Source organism: Ammodytes marinus (assembly GCF_949987685.1).
Source record: "Ammodytes marinus genome assembly, chromosome: 10".
NCBI classification, from domain to species: Eukaryota; Metazoa; Chordata; class Actinopteri; order Uranoscopiformes; family Ammodytidae; genus Ammodytes; species Ammodytes marinus.
Window position 1 is genome coordinate 28,213,545 of NC_137214.1, and position 25,127 is coordinate 28,238,671.

The 25,127-nt window shown below is 38.8% G+C and overlaps 2 protein-coding genes across 2 annotated transcripts in view; both read right to left on the bottom strand.

Annotated features, from left to right (window-relative positions):
• The window catches only part of pigg (phosphatidylinositol glycan anchor biosynthesis class G (EMM blood group)), a 69,750-nt gene extending 68,707 nt beyond the window's left edge, over positions 1-1,043 (bottom strand). Inside the window, exon 1 of the mRNA XM_080035211.1 lies at positions 669-1,043. Within this exon, the coding sequence (XP_079891337.1) occupies positions 669-822 (154 nt within the window). The 5' untranslated portion in view covers positions 823-1,043. The remainder of the gene's footprint in view (positions 1-668) is intronic.
• Positions 1,044-1,986: 943 nt separating this feature from the next.
• Positions 1,987-21,199, bottom strand: guf1 (GTP binding elongation factor GUF1). Its single transcript, XM_080035259.1, has 17 exons — positions 20,948-21,199; positions 20,286-20,397; positions 19,279-19,427; positions 18,475-18,555; positions 18,312-18,389; positions 17,785-17,868; positions 17,439-17,503; positions 16,889-17,092; positions 14,920-15,059; positions 13,710-13,833; positions 12,922-13,054; positions 7,249-7,392; positions 5,213-5,346; positions 4,362-4,463; positions 2,723-2,842; positions 2,431-2,467; positions 1,987-2,328 (listed from the first exon to the last, which is right to left on the bottom strand). Exons 1-17 carry the CDS (start codon positions 21,128-21,130, stop codon positions 2,194-2,196), a joined length of 2,025 nt encoding a protein of 674 aa, XP_079891385.1. The 5' UTR covers positions 21,131-21,199; the 3' UTR covers positions 1,987-2,193.
• Positions 21,200-25,127: the final 3,928 nt, after the last annotated feature.

Sequence of the window (25,127 nt, forward strand, 5' to 3'; positions counted from 1 at the left end):
TGTAAATGACCCAGCTGGCTAAAACGTTGCCTAAATCCAAACATTTTATATCCTGGCACTTTTCGCTCTTTGTTTTTATTATCTCTTGAATGCAATTTAAATATTTTCCTATGTCTTATTTTAATGTATATACATATTCACAGTATTGATAGATAAAAGATAATCATAAAAAATATATAACAAAAACAATGGAGCAAGAGGCTAAGATATTCATCTATAAATCTATTGAGTTTTCGGGCATTTGGACTTTTGATCTTTAATTCAGCATTTTTTAATAAATGAAATAAAAAATATTGTGGCATCCACAAAGCTAAATGTATGAATGTAGTATTTAGTTATTACGTTATTAGCAAGGTATTCTATGTTCTTGTTCTTTAAAATGATTCCATAATGGACACAGTTTAGTAGGCTGCTGCATACCTGTCAACATTGTGAATTCAATTTAAGGGACATTTTCTTCACTATCTCTGACTTAAACTAAAATAGGCTTACTAAACTGAAGTAGCCTATATTAGTTTAAGGCATTTAGGATTATTTTAAGGCATAGTAGGCTATACTGTATAGTCTTATAAATAAAATCTCAGGTGTGTGTGTGTGTGTGTGTGTGTGTGTGTGTGTGTGTGTGTGTGTGTGTGTGTGTGTGTGTGTGTGTGTGTGTAGTAGCTCACCTGTCAGGGGCTCCAATGGCAGGTCCGAAAGCTTGTTCTTGGAGGAGACAGAAGACTTGACAGGCACCGGGAAAAACCCTCTCAGGAACAGCGCACAGCCCAGGACTTCACATATTAATATAAACGACGCAAATACAGACGAGCGGACTTTCATTTTGATGCTTTAACGACGAAAAAACGTCAACATTTACACAAATATAAGAGAAAAAAAGGCTAAACTGACATTCCGGTTCAGTCTCGTGTCATTTAACGACATGTTACAATAGCCACATGACTCGGTGTTTAATAAATTGACACTATATTATGTATTTATGGCTCTAATTAAGAATAAAGAAACAATAATAGCATTGAGCGCTGTAGCCATTCATATCAGCTTCCGCGTTGATAACATGGAACTACGGGTAGCAAGTAGAACCAAACAACACTCATACGCTTTTATATACCATAATATACCTTATTCATAAATGCAAATTTCAAAAATCCAAACCATGCTGCTACTACTACTCAACAATAATTGCTTGATTGAGTCTTTGACATGTTTTAAAAAATTCAAATTCAACTCGCCTACTTTTGTTTTTTAATGTCTTCAATGAAATTACGCAAATATTATAAAGTAAATTGTAAATGCTTGAACTATTGTTGTTAATACAATTAGTAATGTATGTATTTGTTTGTAATATACTGTTGTTTTAATGAAGTCGTATTTAGAAAAACAACAAAAACCGTCTGCTCTTCTGTTTGAGCCTCTGCTGCCATCTTCTGGTCACACTGCTTAAAAAGGACAGCCTTTGTTTCCATACGAACTACAATTCATAGCATACAGGTGAAACTCGAAAAATTAGAATATCGTGCAAAAGTTGATTTATTTCAGTAATTCAACTTTAAAGGTGAAAATAATAAATTATATAAACTCATTAAATGTAAAGTGAGATATTTCAAGCCTTTGTGTGTTATAATGTTGATCATTATGGTTTACAGCTTATGAAAACCCCAAATACAAAATCTCAGAAAATTTTAATATTACATGAAATTTAAAAAAAAGGGATTTTAAATACAGAAATGTCGGCCCTCTATAAAGTATAATCAATTCCAATTAATTTTCCAAGATATTCTAATAATATGAGTTTCACCTGTATAAGAGATAATATGCAACTTGGAGCTTGTCGGGATACACAAAGTGTATTAATGGGTCTAGAAAGAATATGTACACAAACACAGCCTCAGCAGTCGGTCATGAAGCAAGCAACAAAAGTAAAATAAAATATGTTTTTATTAAGATAGCCCAATATCACAAACAGCCATCTGCCTCAGTGGGATTCACAGTCGGTACACAATATGACACCCTCTGCTCTCGCGGACTCTTGAAGAAGTTATGTTGCATGTTGTGTGTAAAATCAGCACAATCACAATATTTAGCAGCACCTTTGACCACTTTATTAAGAGGGTTTCTACAATAACAATGCTATATTGCATATATACCATTGATATTGTTTTTTATAATTAAATAAACTAACAGTATTCCAGTCTATTTGTCTTTCCTCTTCAGAACATTAATGAAAGCGTCTTTGGGAACTTGAACGCTGCCGATGAGACGCATCTTCTTTTTACCCTCCACCTGCTTCTTCAGTAGCTTCATCTTCCGTGTGATGTCGCCTCCGTACTTCAAAGGAAAATTAATATATATATATACGTATTAGTTAGAGTGTTTGGGGTACATTTGTAATTTCAACAATATTTAAGAGATAAGAAAAAATGTACTCACACATTTAGCGAGGACGTTTTTTTTGTACGCCTTTATCCTGAGAGAGGCAGAAATGTAGTCATGTCAACAACAAAAAAAAATTCTCAAGTATTTTCTGAGCAATTCAATTTCACATACATTCAACTAATAAAGTCAGGAATAATTTTGTATTGCATATCACAACAATATTATTCTCTTTAGCACCTTTCACACACACAATAAAAGTTATGAGGCATCATATAAACATCCTTTCTCATCTAACACCATTCTTACAAAGGCTTGAGTGTAGTGTTAATGTTAGTAGGCTGCTTACGTTTCCCTTGCGATGACTTTACTTCCGATGGCGGCCTGTACAGCGATCTCAAACATCTGCCTTGGTATGGAGTCTTTGAGGCGCTCACACATGGCCTTCCCGTTAGTGTACGCGCGATCTCTGCAATGAAAACACACAAATTATGACCAAAATCTACTTTAAAATGCTACAGCTCTACTCTGCCAGACAATCTATCAACAAATAACCTAAATATACAGTAGATGATCGGGGCGCTCCGGTGGCGTTGTGGATAGAGCGCGTACCATATTGGCTCCGGCCTTCGTTGCAGTGGTCACGGGTTTGAGTCTGACCCGTGGACCTTTACTGCAAGTCACCCCCCCCCCCTCTCTCTCTTTCTCCCCATTTCAACTCTGTACTGTCAAATAAAGCTTCAAAATGCCAAAAAAAAATCTTTAAAAAAAAGATACAGTAGATTAGATGATAATGATATACATAAGTCATATCCAATCATCACAATGGCCTTTTAAAATTCAAAATGATGACCTTTTAATCACGGTGTTCTCATTAAATAATCAGTGCTGAATCTCAAACCAGAGTGGAAAACCGACACACATTGTTTACAAAGTTCTATCAAAAATCGGATCAGTGTTCTCCCAAAAGTTCAATAAAAAAAAGTTGATGTTACTATAAAATTGCCACATTCTTCCATTGAGGCAGTCTTTTGCAGATTTAAAAAAAAAAGTTTGAGATTTTGGGAGAGATACGCTCATTTACTTACCAAATGTGAGAATACCTAAGCCTCCACACATGAAGATTGATGGTTGTGTATTAAATATCTGGTTGATCTTTTCCTTTAATGGATAAAAATCACTTGATAAAAATATTCCACCGATGTAACTAGCTTCTGATCTTGCCAGGATATCCTCGCCTGACCTGATCGTCCGGGGTTACTATATTTCAGTCATTCCTTCTATAAACGAAATCCTGCTCTATGATTGGTTAGAATCGTCTCGGCTTGACTCCAATGCTTACAGTATAAACGGTGAGAGAGTAGCCATCGCTTGTGAAATGACTGAGTGCCCTTCAATCACCGAAGTCTGTTCTGGCTTTTGGTCATACAGTAAATAAGTAAATTAAATACAGATCGGCTGTGCGTCATCACTTTTACGCCAGTGAATACGTCTCTGTATTGTCCTTGTGACCAATGGAGTAAAGTCATGGTCCCGGTGTGTAAAATAATAGATAATGTTTTAGCGCTGGCTGCCAAGAGGCCATTTTTAATGTCACCCTGGGAGTTGGAGACATTTCATGCGTCGTAAGCTCAGAAGAATAACGACAAATAGAGCAATGAAACCCTGAAACCCTCCATACCTTGAAATGACTGTATGTGAACCCAGGGCCACCCATAAGGGGTAGCAACTGTGGGAAAGCTTTCTAGGGCCCAGTGCTTTGCTGGCGGCGAATACATGCGCACACTGAAGGCCACAGTAACGACGGGCATGAAGTAATCTCCGGCTAAACCCCGCCTCCCTCTGGTTTGATTGGCTGCTGCGACCAAAGCTTGAAATGACTGACGAGCGGGACCTGCTTCCTACGGGCACTGCACTAGTATTTATTAAAAAAAGTAAATTATATTGACTGCATTTGAAGCCAGCTGATGATTTGAACCATGCCGTACCTGTGTACAATAGTGGTGAGCTCTTCCACAGATTTTCCGTTCAGCAGAATGTCCATCTTTATGAGGTCAGCCGTCTGGTAGCCTGCGTTCTCATAGTCGAAGCTTCGGAGTCAGACAGAAGTGACACAGTATTTTAGTATTAAGTGAAAGAAAATGTTTCGCTTTATTAAAACCAATTTTTTGCATCTTGCTACAACCACATTTTGACTGAAACCAGACGTCCTCTAAGCTCAACTAATAACTGCATCGTGCTGTATAAGAGTGAAGGTATTGAATATTTTTCTCTTGGGTGTTGCCCTTTGTAGACGGTCCCTGTTAGTGGAGCTTAGAGGACGTCTGCTTTCAGTGAAGATAAAGTTGTAGCCCATTGACTGCCTTACTATAATAATAATAATAATAATAATAATAATAATAATAATAATAATAATAATAATAATAATAATAATAATAATAATAATAATAATAATAATAATAATAATAATATATTCGATTTATATAGCGCTTTACTCGCACTTAAAGCTGGGGTGGAGGATTTGGGGAGAAAATGGCAGTTGGGATAGAGATTCGAACCTCAACCACTCCACTTGTTCTATTTGGTCCCTCCCCTATGGTCCCTCCCTGACACACTCTACACCAACAAAGTCGTGCCAAAGTGAATGGACAGTCCCAACAGCCAATAAGAACAGAGAATCGGAGCCTCGCTCTGATTGGTCAAAGTGTACAGCTCATGTTAACTTTGACCAATCAGAAATCAGCTTTAAGGCGCTTAATACTGACAACATTTCCCCAAAAACTGCTCTTTTTCTCCACAGCTGTATGTATTTATGTTGGCAGTACTTGCTCAGCATTACCTTGCATATCCCGAGGACATGGACTTGAGGAGATCATAGAAATCCACAACGATTTCATTCAGAGGGAAAAGATACTTCATCATGACGCGCTGGTCGTCTATGTACAACATGTTCTTCTGCACGGCTCGCCGATTCTGTGAGCACACAAAAGATTAAATAATAATTATTTTTTATAATCAATAATACATTGCGTCTTATCTGACTAGCCTAAATATAGCCTTTACCAGAAACTATTAGCACAGAAAACGTGCAAATTTTTTCCCTTGTTGCCTGACCAATGTCTCTGTGAGAACTGATTATTTTGCAGAGATCTGTTGAGTATTAAACATCTGCATGGGTGTAACGGTATTCAAATAAATTGTCCTCTTTGTCCGAGAGCCCTTTGAGAGAATGTCAATCAGCTTACCAAGCCTTTTGACGATTTGTTTTAACTGAAAATCAGACACTTCAAAGTCACATTCCGCTACTTCTAAATCTCTGCCATGATACTCACAAAGGACAATTCTCATGTGGATCATCACATCTAAGCATCAGAGAGCAAGATTTGGCAAACAGGCTTTAAAATATGCCCTACTGTCAGGCAATTAGTATTTGAAAATTAATTTTCAGTTTTTTGTTCAACATAGGCACCAAATGGGTGGGATTTAACATAGGTTCCATAGCTTAGCCGGGGTAATGATGATAGCTGCGCAAATGTCCCGTGAAATTTCTATTGTAATTGGTCCATGTTTGAAACCTAACGGAGAGGCGATCTGACATAACATATTTACGCACAAAGGCACAGAGGAGTTGTGCTTTTAGAAGTACATGTTAATGAATTTTGGTGGTATAATTATTTATGGTGATGGTAATTGTATGAGGTTTGTCGGTAAAGTGTGTTGTATTTTGCAATGCTTTGTTTAGGTTGAGTTCAGGTTCTATATAAACCGTAGTTATATCAATCTTTGGCAAAAGCGGCTATTGCATTACTTGTGATCATCATTCTGTCTAATGAAAGTCTACTAATAAATATAATGCATTGTCTGTTTTTTTTCAGTGGTGTTGTTATTTTGTTTGTCTCAAGTTAAATGGGGTTCCTGCACTTTGAAGAGTCAGCTAATGAGCTCCAGGATGATCATTTGTAGAGGTAGGCTTTGCTTTTGCTCATTGTCAATATATTCATGCCTGTGTTCAGTCATTGTGCTTATTATTGCATGTTAAGACAGTTAAAGGCCCTATTCCAATCTCGAGGCAATAGAGGGTAACTTGATAAAGGGGGATCTGGAGAAATACAACAGCAAGGTTTGGGACACCCTTGCTTTTCTCCCATGGAAAACGAATAACTAAAATGAAAAGAGAAAAACAACAAATCTTTTTTTTTGGCAGGAGACTCATCTATGCGATAAGGAACAAGATTAGTTAAAATGGGCTTTAAAAATACCTATCACTCATCTTACAAACGATGAAATACATCATATGGAAAAAGCTAACTTTCTCCCTGAACCTATCTATAGACAAATTCACTAATAAATGGAGGAAATGTAGCCTGGAAATCCAGACCCTGATATCTTAATTTGCCAGCGCCTAGTGGCAGGTCTGGGAATGCCAGGCTAGTGGAAATGCGCAACTCACTTTGATGCAATAGCCCCTCTTAATGACAATGTATAATTAATAGATTTGTAAGTGGGTTTTGAGAGATACAGTTGTTTATTTGTGTATGCATATGGGTGTGAATATTTGAAGGTATTTAGGTGAATACTATGTAAATATGTAATATCTCTAAATATACATGTACACATATGTACAGTATATATGTGTGCATATAATATCTTGTCTTTATATGCTTGTGGAATGCAATAGCTCCCTCTGGTGGGCACTGAGAGTGTTGACAGCTGGACCATGGACTACTGATTCAGACCATGAAATGTGAAATGCTCTCTTGATGCTCATTGTATATAACAAAAGGATCTATTTCCTAATAAGTTGACGGGGGGGGGGCGACAGAAGTTACGCACTATAGCTTTTAACAGTCATGTAATTCATTTTCTTCCTCTTACCAAGCAGAGAGCCATGATCCTGCCAGTGTAGTCGTCTGGAGCCAGTATCGTTCCCATCACCATCGGCTCCAGGTACCGAGACACAACGGAGCGGTCAGGGAAATGTGCCGGGTTCACTATGGTGATCTCCTCTCTGCCATGCTCCTACCAAAGACAACCAGATGGATGGATGGATGGATGGATGGATGGATGGACGGACAGACAGACAGACAGACAGACAGACAGACAGACAGACAGACAGACAGACAGACAGACAGACAGACAGACAGACAGACAGACAGACAGACAGACAGACAGACAGACAGACAGACAGACAGACAGACAGACAGACAGACAGACAGACAGACAGACAGACAGACAGACAGACAGACAGACAGACAGACAGACAGACAGACAGACAGACAGATAGATAGATAGATAGATAGATAGATAGATAGATAGATAGATAGATAGATAGATAGATAGATAGATAGATAGATAGATAGATAGATAGATAGATAGATAGATAGAGAGTAGTTATTTATTATATAATTCTTTATTATATAATTCTTTATTTCAGACCCAGGGGGATCCATATCAACACAAACAACATAAACAAATACACAAACACAGAGTAAAAAATACACAGCCTTTCACAATATTCAGTGCCAAGCATACAGACATGATCGCCAATGGTTCCACAGTCTGGAAGAAAATCTGACCGAACTGCATAGAGGGTTGGCCAAAACTGCAATTAAGTTATTTTCTGACTCAGATGCCCTACACATAAATCCATGCATCAGGCCACGTAACACAGCAGAGCAGGTAGGGACCCCAACACTTACAAACATTTGGCTTGCACTGGAGCTTCTTGGAGCTCTCAGCAGTAGCCTCATGCTATCATTATAGGCCACTGTAAGCTTTCTAATGCTGCCTTGTTTATAACGACACCACAGGTGGGCAGTATACAGCGGCGTACAATACGCTCTAAAGAGTGAGATTTTGACAGGTACAGAGCACATACTAAACTTACGGCAGAGCATGTTCGCTTGTGCATACAGCTTCCGACGCTGCCTATAGATATCATTGTCATCAGACAGGTCATTAGACATAATATGGCCCAAGTATGTAATTTCACTGCACACACTGAGTGCAGTGCCAGACAGATAGAAGTCAGGGAAGGTTGACTGTCTGTCTCCTCTGCTTCTGACAATCATGATCTTACTCTTTTTTGCGTTGTATTTTATGTCAAAATCATCACCATACTGTGTGCATACTCTCAGAAGCTGTTGTAGACCAGCACTATATGGGCTAAAGATGACCAGATCATCTGCGTACATAAGGTGGTTAATGAGTGAGTCCCCAATCCTACAGCCTGTACCAGATGCATTTAAAATCAAAGACAAGTCATTCATATACATATTAAAAAGAAAAGGAGACAAAATTCCGCCCTGGCGAACACCATTGGTAACATGGAAGGGATCAGATGTTACACTCCCCCATCTCACCCTCATTGCCTGATGCGAGTACCAATAGACCAAGATTCTAATTAAAAAACCAGGAACCCCACTTTTAGACAATTTTAAAAACAATTTCCCATGATTAACACGATCAAAAGCTTTAGAAGCATCAATAAAACACATGAACATTGTGGAATTTTGCCTATTGTATTTATCTAAAATTTCCTTTAGTGCAAAAATACATAAATCAGTACCATGCTTTCTTTTAAAACCAAATTGGTGGTCAGTAGACAGGACATACCTCTCAAGTCTACTCAGTAGAACTGTCTCCAGCACTTTGGACATGACACTGGCCAAAGCTATTGGCCTGTAATTATCAGAGCTGTTTAGCTTCCCCACTTTATCTTTTATCACTGGTACTAGCACAACAGAGAGCATAGAATCTGGTAACACTCCATGAACAAAAAGGCCTGTGTAACATAGAGCCACCAGAGGGTATAGTTTCTTACTGGCAAGTTTAACATGTTCAGCTGTAATATCATCCTGACCACAGGCCTTGTTATCTCTTAACTTCAATATTGCTTCATGGACTTCAGCAGCAGTGACAATAACATCATCATTAAAATATACACTATCCACTACAAACATATTACCTTTTACACAGTTTAACAGTTCATAGTATTGTTTCCGCCATAACTGTGAAATTTCATCAGGACCACTCACACCATCTATATTAGATGGAAGAGATTTTTTGCAATTATTGATAGTTTTTATTTCTTTCCAGAAGTCATTAACATTATTTTTTTGCAGCTTCCTTGCCAGTGAATCTGACCTCATAGTGTTTTCATTTCTTTTGATATAGCGAAGTGCATTTTTAAATCTAGCATTAGTGCATTTTTTATTTTCAAATAAAGGGCCATGCCTGCTTTTGCCTGACTCAGCCCATTCTTTAAAAGCATTTCGGGCCTCTGCATGGAGCTCTTCTACATGGTCCTTCCAACCTGGCTTAGCATTGAACACTTTAGTCCTATGTTTATATAGTGGCCTGCTCGAAATTTTAAGAGACTCCACAATTGCTTCATACAAAGAACATAACTCTTTACAATGTTGATCATCTTTACAGTTCATATCCCGACACCATAAGGCATCTCTTGGTACCTGAATATTACACAGCAAAGCATCAGTATCACTAACATATTTATTGAGATCTGTGCTAGACAGTTTTGTCCAATCTATTTTTCTTACATCAATGCCTTTATCCACAGGCAACAACACAGGTAAATTGCCAGTGTTCAAGACCATGTGAAAGGGTATATGGTCCGTAGTAGCCAAATCATAGTCAATCTTCATAATGTCAATGGAGTCATGGGCATCCACTGTACAAAGGCAGTGATCTAGCCACGAAGTAGAGTGCCAGGCCTCGCTGATATAGGTATAACTATCATTTGGCAATAGTAATTTACTTGATAAAATCAATCCACTGTCTGAACTAAACTGAGCCAAATGTTTACCAAATAAAGAGTAGGCATCAGTTACATCAGCATTCATGTCACCAATAACATATATGCAGGTAGAAGGATTGTCCTGAATAAAAGACATGATAAATGCCAATCTACTGAGGTACTCATCCTCATTTTTCATGCACTCATATGGCGTATAGACATTTAAAATCATTATTTTCTTATCATTACAACACAGCTCAATTCCAATTGCCCAGTCAACTCCCAGTCGTATAACATTAACCAACTGGTCATATTTTTTATTCCACATGGTGGCCACGCCCCCTGGGATCCTCCCCCGGACGACTTTAGCGCTCAAGTCAGTTGTTGATTCACCTGCCCCATGAAAGTCCCTATGTATAGAATTTAGTCCTCCCAGGTCTTGTTTAGCCAGGAACGTCTCCTGAACACACAAAATGTCACATCTCTCCATCAGTTTGTCCACAACAACACGGCGTGATTTATCAGTTTCACTGTGGCCAACACGCAGTCCACGCGCATTGTAAGATACGACACAGATGTTCATAGTAAGGTTCATTCATATCCCAGCAGCTACTAATGCAGACCGGCTCTCGTGTGGAGCTACAGGTGTACCATGGCAATTCAGTTCACTCCCCCCCTCACCAACAACCTTGGGTACACGGGCCTCATAATAGCGGCGAACATAAGTCCCCTCGGGCCAGAGTTTTGGATCATACATATCAGCAACATTGTTACATTCAGCGGTGATGTGAAAAGAGCCATACCTGCTGCGGGCCGACTCGATCTTTCGACACGTCACTGTTTTAGCCTCCAACTTCTCCGTTAAATAGTCACGCAGCGTGTCTGCATCCAGAGTGGGAGAAAACCTAGTGGCAAACACATTCACCAGCTTTGTTTTCACCACTCCAATGTTACTCTCAGTGCCAGTTCCAATTATTCCATCATTCCTTTGCTCACGTTTAAAGTGAGCTGGCTTGTTGCGGGGTTTCGGTGGCACATTTGCTTTAAGGGACCCCAACTTTTTGCGACCTTTTTTCACAGCAGCGCTCCACTGTGGGGACTGTGGCTGTGATCGTGGCGATGTGACTTCCACATCCAGTAGCTCCTGCTGTTGAGTGGAGCCCACCAGCCCCTTCCAGTCTACCCGTGAGGTGCTGGCGATCTCGCCGGTATGCCTATTCAGTCCCAGGAGACGCGACTTAACAGTTGGAGACGTTGTTGACTCATCAGGGCGCACGGGGGCCGATAGCCCCCGCACGGTGCCAGCAGCCCCAGGGTCGTAGTCCGATGTACGGTGCGTCTCCACCGCTGCCACTCGGCGATCCATGGCCGTAACAATTGTCCCCAAGTTCTCACTCACATCTGCCTGAGTATCCAATGCCTTTCTCAGGCCAGAGACTTGTTGGCTCAGCTGCTCCACTCGGCTAAGCAGAGCCGAGACGTCCATATTGCCGAACCCGACAGGTGGCAGTTCATCCAAGTAATGTGAAACAAAACGTGGAATATCTTCACCGCACTCATTAAGTAACTTCATGCAGGCCTTGATATTATTCGTGTCCTTCTGTGAGCCTTTGTGTGCAACACAGCGTTGCGTTGTATTCGGGCATAAGTCAAACAACAGCCGCTTGGACTCCTCAATCCACTCAGATGAAAAGTTGTTTGTTGTCAGTAAAACAATTTCATCGTTGCTTAATGTGTTCATTTTAACCACAATAAAATTCAACAATTCATCTTCCACTATCACCTTCCCACAATCCGTTTTGTAGATTTCAGGTTTTGAGCGAGGGCAAGCAGAGCCTCCACCAGCAGCACGCACCTCCGCCGCCGCCGCCATGGTACTGTATTCTATAGTACCATTTTTTTTTTTTATTATTATACACTTATCATTACATACTAATCTAATGAATACTATATTCCATTTTTGCCAAGGCTTTTCTGAAAAATGACAATACATTCTACAATAATAATTTATATATTTTTTATTTTTTTATTTTGAGTGTATTCTTAGTAATTTTTAAGTTATATCTCCCATGGGTCATTGTACAGGAAACCCCGTGCCAACACTGCCAGAGACACTCCGTTTATCATTCATATTTAAATTGCTTCAAACTTTAGTTTTTGGCTGAATTTACAGCACAAGCCCGGCTTCTGTAAATGCCCGGAGAATATACAGCTCTGGGAAAAAAATAAAAGACCACTCCAAATATTCAGTGTCTCTTGTTTTACTATTTAAAGGTACAGTTTGAGTAAAATGAACATTTTGGTTTTATTCTATAAACTACTGAAAACATTTCTACCAAATTCCCCCCAAAAATATTGTCATTAAGAGCATTTCCATTAAGTAATTTAGAGATGGAGATTTAAGAAAAAAACAGACTAGTCGCTTAAAGGAATACTTCACCCATACGGAACCAGCATTCTATCATTATGAAATGGCTATTATAATATAATGAATTAGGTTTTTCTTCCCTCAGTCTTTCCTTAGTCTTCCCTTGGCCCAGCTGTCCTGTTAATCCTAGCCCTACATTTTCCCTTGTGTGATGTCACATTAGTAAAATGTAGGGTTAGACAGTGAGACCATAAAACACTCTTTCTGCCTTTTCTCGGGCTAGGATGAACCGATTTCAAAAATGTTTGCACATTTACACTACAAAAGGATCTCAGAGTTCAATATACCTTCATGTTCCCACTGGTGAAGTTGGTCTCCTAATTTTTTTCCAGAGCTGTGTATAATATTATGCGCTAGCTCTTACCTTGATGAGTTTGGGTGAGGAGAGGACAGCCTTGTAGGGCACAGTGGGCGCCGTGACGATAACCGACGCATTGTATTCCTGCTCCAAGCGCTGATTAAACACTTCCATATGGAGAAGACCCAGGAAGCCAAGTCTGAAGGGGCAAAGGCAAGGGTTAGCAGGCTCACTCAAGAATGTCTGATATTCAGGCACTTTAATTAGTTTTTTAAGCTTTTTCTTTTTTTTTTACAATTTAGTTTAGTTTTTTTAGTTTTTTTGAGCATGTGTGAAAACAGAAATCAAATAAAAAAAGATAAATCTGAAATAGATAAACAAAACAAAGCAGATGAACCCCAAAAAATATATAAAATATTTAACAAATTTAGTAGTAAAAGGTATATACACTTATTATAATACATAGCTTGAAGGTGAATTGCCTTAACTTCAGTCAGCAAAGATACAACAGATACAGAATACAAAATAAAAAATAAAAATACTAATAGCAGCAGAACACATGAATCAAGCAGTGAAGTATCCACAATGTACTATAAATGGTTTCCACAATTTACTATATATATTTTTTTTAACCAATGAAGGCCTTATTTTTTTGGTTGACCACGAAGCATGTCTTAACTTTCTCGGTTGCTCGGCTCTGCTCATTGCCGACAATTGTATTTCCCATTCGCTGTCACATTGCACGTAACAACCTTTATATACAGTCTATAGTAACGACCCCAACCCTCTCCTGTTTTGTCCTAAAAAGTAATTTTTTTAAATTCTAATTCTAAATTCAAAATGGCGGCCCTCACCTCCATCCGGCGCCCAGGGCCATGCTGCTGTCTCTCTGCACGGTGACACTGGAGTCGTTCAGGGTCAGTCTGTCGATGGCGCTACGCAGGGCCGGGTATTCTGATTGGTCCATCGGATACATGCCTGAGGGACAGAGGGAAAAAACAAAAGACATAGTGCTTTAGAAAACTCTGTATATGTATGTAGAACGCACTCAGGAGCACTTACTGTACAAGCTACAAGTGAAACAATACATGCACTAAGAGGGGCTACATAATAACGATGATGAAGATTATTTATATAGCACTTTTCTTAACAATGTTACAAAGTGCTTCACAAAATAAAAAAGCTACGGTGGCCTTCAAGGACAAGAAGCTATAGTTACTAAAGATGGCATCATTCACCACCGCCTCAAGTCTTTCTCCAATATCAAGTGATGAGGTGAAGATGTATTTAGTTATTTATTCTATAGTACTTCTACTAAATTGCCTTCCAACATAACAGGTGCATTTCCCCAGGACGCCCACTATATATAAAAACACTTAAGGCCGTTACGTTTGCCTGTTATGTGCTACTGTAGAAACATCCTTTGTAGATATAAAAAGCTCATTCTAAGGTAATTAATGAAACAACAACTTTTATTTTCAAACATTCTTGTGAATATTATTCCATACCAAGACTTTTCTGAAAAATGCCCATACATTTTACGCACTGTACCTTTAATAACAAGTTTGACTTGAGCATCAAAACAGAGCTAGGAGTCCAATATTACCCCTTAAAGTCTTAGGAGCTACCTTATATACAGTCTATGAGAGCGACACATCCAATCATACTGAAATATTCAAATGCTACTGTTCTATTGAGTGTGCCAAGTCCTTAAAGCTGGGGTATGTGATTTCTGATTGGTCAAAGTTAACATGAGCTGACACTTTGATCAATCAGAGCGAGGCTCCGATTCTCTGTTCTTATTGGCTGTTGGGACTGTCCATTCACTCTGGCACGACTTTGTTGGTGTGTAGAGCGTGTCAGGGAGGGACCATAGGGGAGAGGGACCAAAGAGAACAAGTGGAGCGGTTGAGGTATTTGGATTCAAATCTCTATCCCAACTGCCATTTTCTCCCAAAATCCTTCTCCCCCAGCTTTAAGTAAATGCAAATCTTGTTTACAATAATAGAAAGATCTTGTTTTCTGGTAGCATGGAGCAGCTGTGTGTATGAGTGGCGGTCTTACCAGCGAACACCATGGCCTTGGCAGGTTTGAATCCTGGCAGAGCCTCCACCGGCTGCTCCTGGTGGAACAGCGTGTCTCCAATCTGGGCTTCCTTCACATCCTTCATCCCCGCGATTATGTAGCCCACCTGCCCCGCAAACCTACAGCCACAGTGGAGAGGGAGTTACAATACACAATAAAGCAACGTAAACACACACTACAGGCTTATACACTGTATATTATGTAGCCCACCTGCCCCGCAAACCTACAACCACAGTAGAGAGAGGGAGTTACAATACACAATAATGCAATGTAAACAACTAACACAGAAAAGATTCATGCACATTGAGTCCGTATTTTTTGGTCTAAAATTGTTATGTAAAATAAATACAAGTTTTATGAAGAGGGATAAGAATATACCTTATTGATCAACTGGGGGAAATACACTTTTCACTGTATTATTGAACACACACAGACATGCAAACTTTCTTTTTTCTCCTGCTAACCATGACAACAGTGGAGCAGGAGGTACACACTTAAGGCTTATGCACACTGAGTCCAAATTTCTTGTCTGGTATTGTCGCACGTTGAAAAATACATACGAGCTCAGGTTTATCACAAGTTGGAAAATTTGTCTGTCATTTAACTTTTCGGACCATCTTCGATTTTGTGTTTTTTGCTTCCTATATGTGTTGGGGTGTGTGTGTGTGTGTGTGTGTGTGTGTGTGTGTGTGTGTGTGTGTGTGTGTGTGTGTGTGTGTGTGTGTGCGCGTGTGCGTGTGTGTGTGTACAAGAGCCTTAATGCAGCTTAATGCAGTGTAAACAAGGGGACAGTTGGAGAAAAAGATCCCTTGCTTATCAAGTGTTTGGACGAATGCTTATTACAAACAAACAGTGCAGTGAAGCAGGCTGGATTATTATTCAAAGATGGCTACAGTGGATAAGTCGGAGAGAATCAGATTTCAAACAATGTTTTACTGTTTCAATAGACAGAATTTGAACAAACCTATGCTGAAATTTTACAAAAACTTGTTTGCCAGGTGCGGAAAAACACTGACACCATTATTGTTGGTTTATTCCATAGTGTGTTTTGATTTAAATAACCTTCAACAGTTAAATAAACCGGCATCGATGTACATACTGTAGATGCTGAGAAGATGAACTAACTGGTGCATAAGAAACATCCAAGTAAGTAATCAGGTCATTAAGCTTCATTTACATTTTCTTCCTCCAGGGTAAAGTATTTTTTGCTGGGAGTTTTTCCTCAGTCAAGCTTAGGGTCCAAGGGGCAGATGGTGGTGCCATGTATTGTGAACGAACTGTGAAGCCCACTGAGGCATTGAATGAATAAGAACTAAGACACCAAATTGTGAATTACAAAACTCAAAATCAGGGCACCCTTGTAATGTATGGAAGATTTTTTTTTTTTTTTTTTTTTTTTAAATCAACTTGAATTCAAATTTCAAATTTCCTGAAGACCAAAGTTATATGATAAAAAAAAAATGTGTTAATTAAAAATTCAGATTCCGATTATTATCACATAAGGGATGGTAGGATGGCCTTGTAAATTGACTAATAAAGTTAACTTAAAAACTTAAACTTAAAGACACAAAAAAAGACGCAATTTGGAGAAGAAGATAGAGGCCCCCCAAAAAAGATTTGATAATGTTTTCATAAACTAAGCCCATTTTCATCTCTATTGTGGTTTATTTTGAACAAAAATCAAAGAAAACTGACTTTGAATACTTTAAACAAACAAAAGAGCAGGATGTGGGCTAAGCCATTGTAGAAAAAACTTTTTGCTGGTTTAATCAGCCACACCTTGCATTCTGTCCATCTCCACTATATACCCATGGGCACTCAAGACCTGTAGAGGTCGCCAAAAAACAAGCATTGCACACAAATAATAATAAATAGAATATTGCTCCTACAGCTAGAATAACATAGTGGTGGTATAAATGACAGTACAGGAGTAAGGAATACCACCTACAGTTTCTGTGTGGGGTGTTCGTCTGGCCTCAGCAGCCCCAGTTCGTTGACCTCGTAGGATTTCCCGAGATAGGCCGAGACAATGCGGTCTCCTTTCTTGACCTTCCCCCCAAACACCGCGATGAGAGCCACCACACCGCGGTAATGGTCAAACGTTGAGTCAAACACAAGGGCTTTGAACGGGTCGTTGATGTTTGCAACAGGCCTGAGAATATAAAGACAATGACTAGATTAAAAACAAAAAAACAACACTATACAGTTTCAGGGGTATTTTTTTTTCTTTTTCACACAATATAATTATTGCATTTTTTTATTTTTTATTTTTAAAAACACACACAAGCAAACAAACACCTGCACCATAAAAGTTGCTTTCTTACTTAAAACAGTGTTCCAGGGATCCATTTTTTTTTGTGTGAAATTTATTAAGTTATGAGAATGTACCTTGGAATATTTTCACATCTCCAACACACCCAAATTTACATAATGCACCTTTAACTTTTATGTGTCAAACATGTTTCGTGCGGGGAATAAAACTGATTGAACTTTCTTACGCTGGAATTCTGTTCACGACCTCTTGGAGAACCGTTTCAACGTTTGTTCCAAGTTTAGCTGAAATCTAGAAAAAAAAAAGATGAAAACACAAATCACAAATTAATTTTTTTTCTTTTTCTATTTTTCAGTTGTGTTTTTTTTATATAATTATTTCCTTCACAGCATTAAAGGAAACAGTGAATTGTATTTTACAGATTTGTATTTAGCAAAGAAAGAAAAAGGTACAAGATATCAGTACATTAGACAAGACAATACAGTATATGCCCATGAACGTATTTATAAATTCATTTCTTAGATAAGTGATGCTTGAGATCTAAAAAGCAGCTCAGATGTGCTCCAACTCACCCGGATGCATTCTTCCCGTGGGATATCAAACACCTTTTCAATCTGAGACTCCACTCTCTCTGGATCGGCATTCTTCAAATCGATCTACGGAAGATACATACGTCAGATAAGAATAACTGCAGAAATTGACGTGACCAAAATGAGACGTGTCATGAGGGCAGGTAAAAATACACACACACACACACACACACACACACACACACACACACACACACACACACACACACACACACACACACACACACACACACACACACACACACACACAGTATGTGATAAAATGCATTCATTCATTCAAGCTTTATTTGACCTCGAAAAAACCTTGAGAGGAAGCTCTCATTTACAATGATGTCGAGAGTACAGCACATAATACATGTGCATACAGTAATGAACAAGCAAACAAACAAGTCAGTCAATTAAAAACAATGAATCCATTTCAATTTAAAATAAATAAATAAATAAGAACAAAAACAACTATAATATGCGACTATAACAGAACATGTACAGTATAGTAGGTCTCAGTTCACCTTGTTGATAACAGGAATAATCGCCAGTTGAGCTTCGAATGCCAGGTAGAAGTTAGCCACCGTCTGCGCTTGAACCCCCTTCCCAAGACAGCGAAACATAAAACATGAAACAGAACATACTGTACATCCATATTAATGCACTGAAAGAAATATGTTTTTGTACCTGATTTGCGTCGACTATCAGCAGCACACCTTGACACGCAGAGATGGATCGAGACACTTCGTAACTGAAGTCCACGTGACCCTAAAGAGAGGGAACGAGAAAAAATGTTAGTGAAGCTTTTAAACAGATAAAAAGTGTGATGAGAAATAGTGCGGTAAAAAGCCATTTTGGTCTGATGTTGCTGAAATCAACATTTTGGACGACAGAGGTGAAGCCGTGGAGATAAAACCTACAACACACAACTTTTTTCAAATGATGAAAGATAAGAGGTATTCTACATTAGCTTAAATATCTGTAAGCTAAAATCAGTCTTTCTTTTTTTTTCTGAGTTGTTCTGACCGACTAGGGCGAATGTTTTCTCCGTATAAATATATAACAAACACAAAAACAATAAGGAAATGAAGAAGTTCATGTGGATTTTCAATTTGAGTGATTCAAATCAAATTGTACAGGACATACCCGCATGATGTGACACATTTATATTGAGAAACACCTTCTGCACATTCACACTTAACAGGTCTCTCTTCAAAATGAGTCCCCGTGTCTCAATGAGATTACCTTAGGACTTTTCTGTTTCCCTTTTATACTGTAATTTTTATTTTACTTTTATTAATATTCATTTTTTTCTTTTTCGCTTTTCTAATGTCTATTCTATACTTGTATGATGTATTTCATGCCCCTGTAAAGCACTTTGAATGGCCATATGTCTGAATTGTGCTATAGAAATAAACCTGCCTTGCCTTGTCTAGCCTATAAATACAATTTAAATAAAACAGTAAAAACACAGCTTAGAGCACATATTACCGGTGTGTCTATGAGGTTGAGTAGATACTGTTCCCCCTTGTAGGTGTAGAGCAGCGAGGCGGTCTGGGCCTTCACTGTGATGCCTCTCTCTCTCTCCACCTGCAGCTTGTCCAACACCTGCTTGTTCTTATCCGTCTTTACAATGGCACCTGGATGGATAGACAGGGACATTCATTTGTCAAAGTTAAAGTCAAATGTATTTCTATAGCACATTTAAAAACAACATCAGTTGACCAAAGTGCTGTACAAAATTCAATACAAAACAACATATAAGATGCATGAAAAAAAGGGAGGAGTATCAAAGTCTCAGCTTTTGTTGAAGGCCAATGCAACAAAAAAAGTAAGTCATAGCAACGTTTTAAACTGTTAAATTCTACAGGTATCCAGTTAACTGTAAAAGTTGTATTATTAATAGACGACATATTAAAAGGTGGAGTCAGCAATTCTGGACAACGCTTGTTGTCAAAATCACTTAAAAAAAAAATCAAAATCAGTGAATATCTCTGCACTGAAAAAATAAATCCAGTTCTGTAGGATCTGTAAACTGGCATGTTGCTATAGCTACGGTGCGCCCCCCCCCCCCCTGATTACATACCCATTTACAGAGCCTAGGCTGTGTATTAACACCCAAAAAAAGCCACACACAGTATTGACAGGTTAGTGGATCCCGAGGAGATATTCACTCATTTTGACCATAGATATTATATAAAAGATTTTGACAAAAAAAAAGTTCCACACACTTTGAGCAGCAACTACATACGAATGATTCTTTGTAATAGCTGACACAATGTCCTCTCGACTTGGGGATGGAATTAAAAGCTGGTTTGAATATAGGTTTCAGTGAGTTTGACACACACACACACACACACACACACACAGTACATCCTACATCCACTATACAAGGTACCAGGGACTACAGATGAAAATGAGCTTTTAGCTAACTCTGGTACTGATAATGAGCTGTGCATTGTGCCTGCTAAGTAAATATATAAATAAGGTACATGTACCGGTCATCTCTAACAGCCGGTCTGCTAGCGTGCTCTTCCCGTGGTCGATGTGAGCGATGATGGAGAAGTTTCTGATTCTCTCCACGGGGAACTTTGACAAGTCGATAGTTTCCTAAAAAACAAAACGAGAAAAAAGAAGAAGAAGAATCCTGTGTGTTAGTATGGCAAGACGATCAACAACTACTGCTGAATTATTACAGTGATAGATAGATAGATAGATAGATAGATAGATAGATAGATAGATAGATAGATAGATAGATAGATAGATAGATAGATAGATAGATAGATAGATAGATAGATTTGTAATTATATGTTCTATTTTGTCTTACTTCCAATGATAGTGTGTGAAATGGTGCTTCTGCAACACAGCAATAGCCCTTTGGGGATAAATAAAGTTGCCTATCTATCTATCTATCTATCTATCTATCTATCTATCTATCTATCTATCTATCTATCTATCTATCTATCTATCTATCTATCTATCCTGTCTGTCTATCTATCTATCTATCTATGGTGAACATTGTATGAATAATACTGTATTAGGCTCATAGACTGATTAGGCTACAGAGTAATGATCTGAATCCATTCACATAGACCAAGTATTTCCCCTTAATTATCCCTTTATATCTATATAGCCTAGATATATTATTGTTGTCCTTTACCTTTCCTGTCTGTGAGCTGGCCATCCTGGAGCTACATAACACGGGCAGCCTCTTCATCCAGCGATGTCTCCACAGTGTGTAGGTCATATTATCCTGTTGGATTTTCCTTTTGCACATTTTAAACTGTAAAGCGCGTCTCAATAAAGGCGATTCACACCAGCGTTTAGCCAGAAACAGCGACATGTTAACGTGAAGTCAGTGACGTAACTAACGGCATGACAATAATTGGAGATTAAATACACCAATCTTTAAAGTAAATAATCCTAATAGACATCCCGGTGCATGAGTTCTTAGCGAGCTGACATTTTGGGTGACAGTTCAACGGCAAGGAATTGTGGGAAATGTGGTTTATTTTCCAAACCAGAGATGATGTAAAGAAGCGAGATGATACCCTGCGCCCAACTCCCGTTTTCGTTTATAATGTCAAGAGCAAGTGAGAAAACCGTCAAACGCTGTTATTAAAAGTGAACGCACTCTTTCATATTACAAGTGATTGTTTTCTATAGCCCCAACTTAAGATTGTAAAGACATTTTTAATTTGACGTTTTCTAATATAAACTTTCGACGTATTTGTTTATTTTTGTTTTTATTGATGTTAGTTTTCATTTACATCAATATGAATTTCCATCAGTCAATAAAGAGTAAAAAAAAAAATACACGAGAATTACTTTCTTGTCATACTGTTAATCTTTGTCCAACAGGAAATCCCGCCTCCTCAATTTATCATCAGATTGAGGGATAAAAATGGATATCAGTTGCTATGACAACGATGCTGCAGCCTTTCTTGCACAGGAATAGATGAGCGCTTTGTGCAACCAGAGATAATAAGCCTTTTACGAGCCTCAGTTTCTGCCTGTCATGTAATCATCTTTATACAATATTTATATTAATATGGGTGTGTGTGTGTGTGTGTGTGTGTGTCAGTGGTGTGTGTGTGTGTGTGTGTGTGTGTGTGTGTGTGTGTGTGTGTGTGTGTGTGTGTGTGTGTGTGTGTGACACGTTTACACTGAGGATTGCATTGAATCAAAGAGCAAAGGATAATTATTTTTCTTCAAGATAATCGCTAACAGACCACCACACACAGCCTCATACAAGGCCTGTGGTTTTTTTTTATTACATTTCCTGATTCCTGCACAGTTCCTTATAACACAGTTCCCGTAGGTTTCTAACTATAGTCATTTCTCAGAAGACATCTCCACCTTTTTTTTTGCTGTTTTTTAAATGCAAATAATGAATTTTGAACATTTCATTTTGGGTTTGACATAACTAGGTTACTGAAGCCTTTCTGTCTGAAGAGTCATGTCTCACCACATCATGCCATTCATAGCCAGTGTGTCCCCATAGCAACGTCAGCCATCAAGTGGATGTGTGTGTGTGTGTGTGTGTGTGTGTGTGTGTGTGTGTGTGTGTGTGTGTGTGTGTGTGTGTGACTGTGTGTGTGTGTGTGTGTGTGTGTGTGTCTGTGTGTGTGTGTGTGTGTGTGTGTGTGTGTCTGTGTGTCTGTGTGTGTGTCTGTGTGTGTGACTGTGGGTGACTGTGTGTGTGTGTGTGTGTGTGTGTGTGTGTGTGTGTGTGTGTGTGTGTGTGTGTGTGTGTGTGTGTGTGTGTGTGTGTGTGTGTGTGTGTGTGTGTGTGACTGGGTGTGTGTGAGAGAATGAGTGAGTGAGTGAGTGAGTGTGTGTGTGTGTGTGTGTGTGTGTGTGTGTGACTGTGTGTGTGTGTGTGTGTGTGTGTGTGTGTGTGTGTGTGTGACTGTGTGTGTGTGTGTGTGTGTGTGTGTGTGTGTGAGTGAGTGAGTGAGTGAGTGAGTGAGTGAGTGAGTGAGTGAGTGAGTGAGTGAGTGAGTGTGTGTGTGTGTGTGTGTGTGTGTGTGTGTGTGTGTGTGTGTGCGCGCGCGCGTGTGGTGTGTGTGTGTGTGTGTTTTTGTTTTGTGTGTTATTGGGGATTTTGCTGGCTTAAATTTATTTTAGCTTGACATGGTCCTCTTTCGCTTCAAACAGTGAACCAACGTTGACTAAAAAACATTGTTCTTCTACAGTAGATGTTCTAGATAGATCGCGTTAGTTTCCATCATATATTAGGATTTGAGACTACCATATATATTGATCCCACATGAGTCCTTTGGCTTGAAATAGCTGCTCCCAGGGTATTTCTTCAGGAGTGCACAGGCCTTTCTCATGTTACCGCAATCAAAATAAATCAAATTAAGGTGTCAAACCAATTTAAAATAGGAGCCTGAAACTATGACGTTAATAAGTTTTAAATTTAATTTAAGAGTTGCTTCAACATCTGTGAGGGGGCTGGCTTAGGGCCCGTCAACAAATTATTTTCATTTTAGTCCGAAGTTACCACAACTTCTTGAACATTAAATTAAAAAGAAAATTCAATAGATTTCAATGCAGAATTCTCAAAAAATCTTGGACCAGACGTGGCATGGTTAGTGACACTGAACGAGGTTATATTAATATTAAAACACTGAGTTTTTATATTGAGAATTAGCAGTTTTACAGAAGCTCACAGACAAACATAATTCGGTCCGTCACTCAAGCTGCAAATAACACATCTCGAGGCAGATGGTGCTGAGAAACGAGGACACACAGACGACTGGAGACACTTCTTGCTTCTACATTCAAGCCATCGCCAAACGAGTTGACACAAAGTAGATTAAGCCTTTTAGCTCCACAAAACTCTCTGTATAACCGTGGCCTTCAAGGACGCTAGTTACTAAAGATGGCATCATACACCACTGCCTCAAGTCTTTCCACAATATCAAGTGATGAGGTGAAGATGTATTTAGTTATTCATTCTATAGAGCTTTTACTTCATCTTCCAACAGGTGCAGCAAGACACCCACTATATATATATATAAACGAGAAAGGTTGTTAAGTTTGTCCGTTCTGTGCTACTGTAGAAACATGGCTGTGCAACATGGTGGCGCATACCTTTCCTTTGTAGATATAAGGCTCATTCGAAGAATATAAAAAAATTTAAATAAATTATTTTCACAATACTGAAAAACATATTTTATTTAATCCAATTTCTACCAAGTCTGTTCTGAAAAATGCCTAAAAAACCATTAGCCAGTCATTTATTGACGCTCCCTAAATCGACCCACAGTGGTTGAGCGTGAGAGCGGTGAGGTGAACTAACCGACCTCATGCTTTCACACAACACTGAGTAAGAAAACGCTGCCGGATCTAAAGTGAAAGCCTTTAGAATATCTTAAAAGCAGTCTTATAGGCCTCTATATGAAGTGCTCCGTTCATATAATTCGAATACACACTAAATTAGTAATAGAAATCAGTTATGAAGTTTTGTAGACATGCTTGTAAGCATATCTGCTACCAGACACAAACACGTGTCAGTATTGTTTTTCAATGAGATGTAAATATACGCAGAATTAGTTAAACATTGACAAATTTCCATACTTATTCAAACATTTCTGAAAACAACTGCAATACAAAAAAGGAATTGTTTTAATGTTAGTAATCAACGGGTAAAGTTTAAACGGATCACGAACTGGGTTAACGTTCTGTGTATCGAAGAGACGAGAGATTACAGTCTATGCTCAGACTGAACACACTGGGGTATGTGCAGTGCAGGTCAGCAAACTTTGAGCGAGCGTTTTAAATTATAGCACACTAGTGCCACAGGGCTTTTAGTTGTGTGTGTGTGTGTGTGTGTGTGTGTGTGTGTGTGTGTGTGTGTGTGTGTGTGTGTGTGTGTGTGTGTGTGTGTGTGTTTTCCCGTATACAGGCTCATAATGATCGTCCCTGGCAGCATTAGGATGTATCGCTTGACAGCATCCTCTCTCACTGTCCCATGATCCCACTGTGTACAGTAAATATATTTCAAGAGAGAATCCGGAACTGACCCCAACATGGACAATATTAAAGGTCACATATTATGTAAAATATATTTTTCATGGTTTTTCCAACTTTTAAGTTGAAAACAGCAATTCCGGAGAACGCTTGTTGTCAAAATCAGTTTTGTTCAAAATCAGTGAATATCTCCTAACGATCCAGCTTCAGATTCCTCTCCCCTTATGGCATCACAAAGGGAGAAGCCACACCCTCCCCCCATCATTACCAACCTAATTTATCACTACATCCGCCTGTGATAAGCCAAACCCCGAGATCCACCTGAATCTAACACACCTGCCGTTAAGGACAATCAGAGC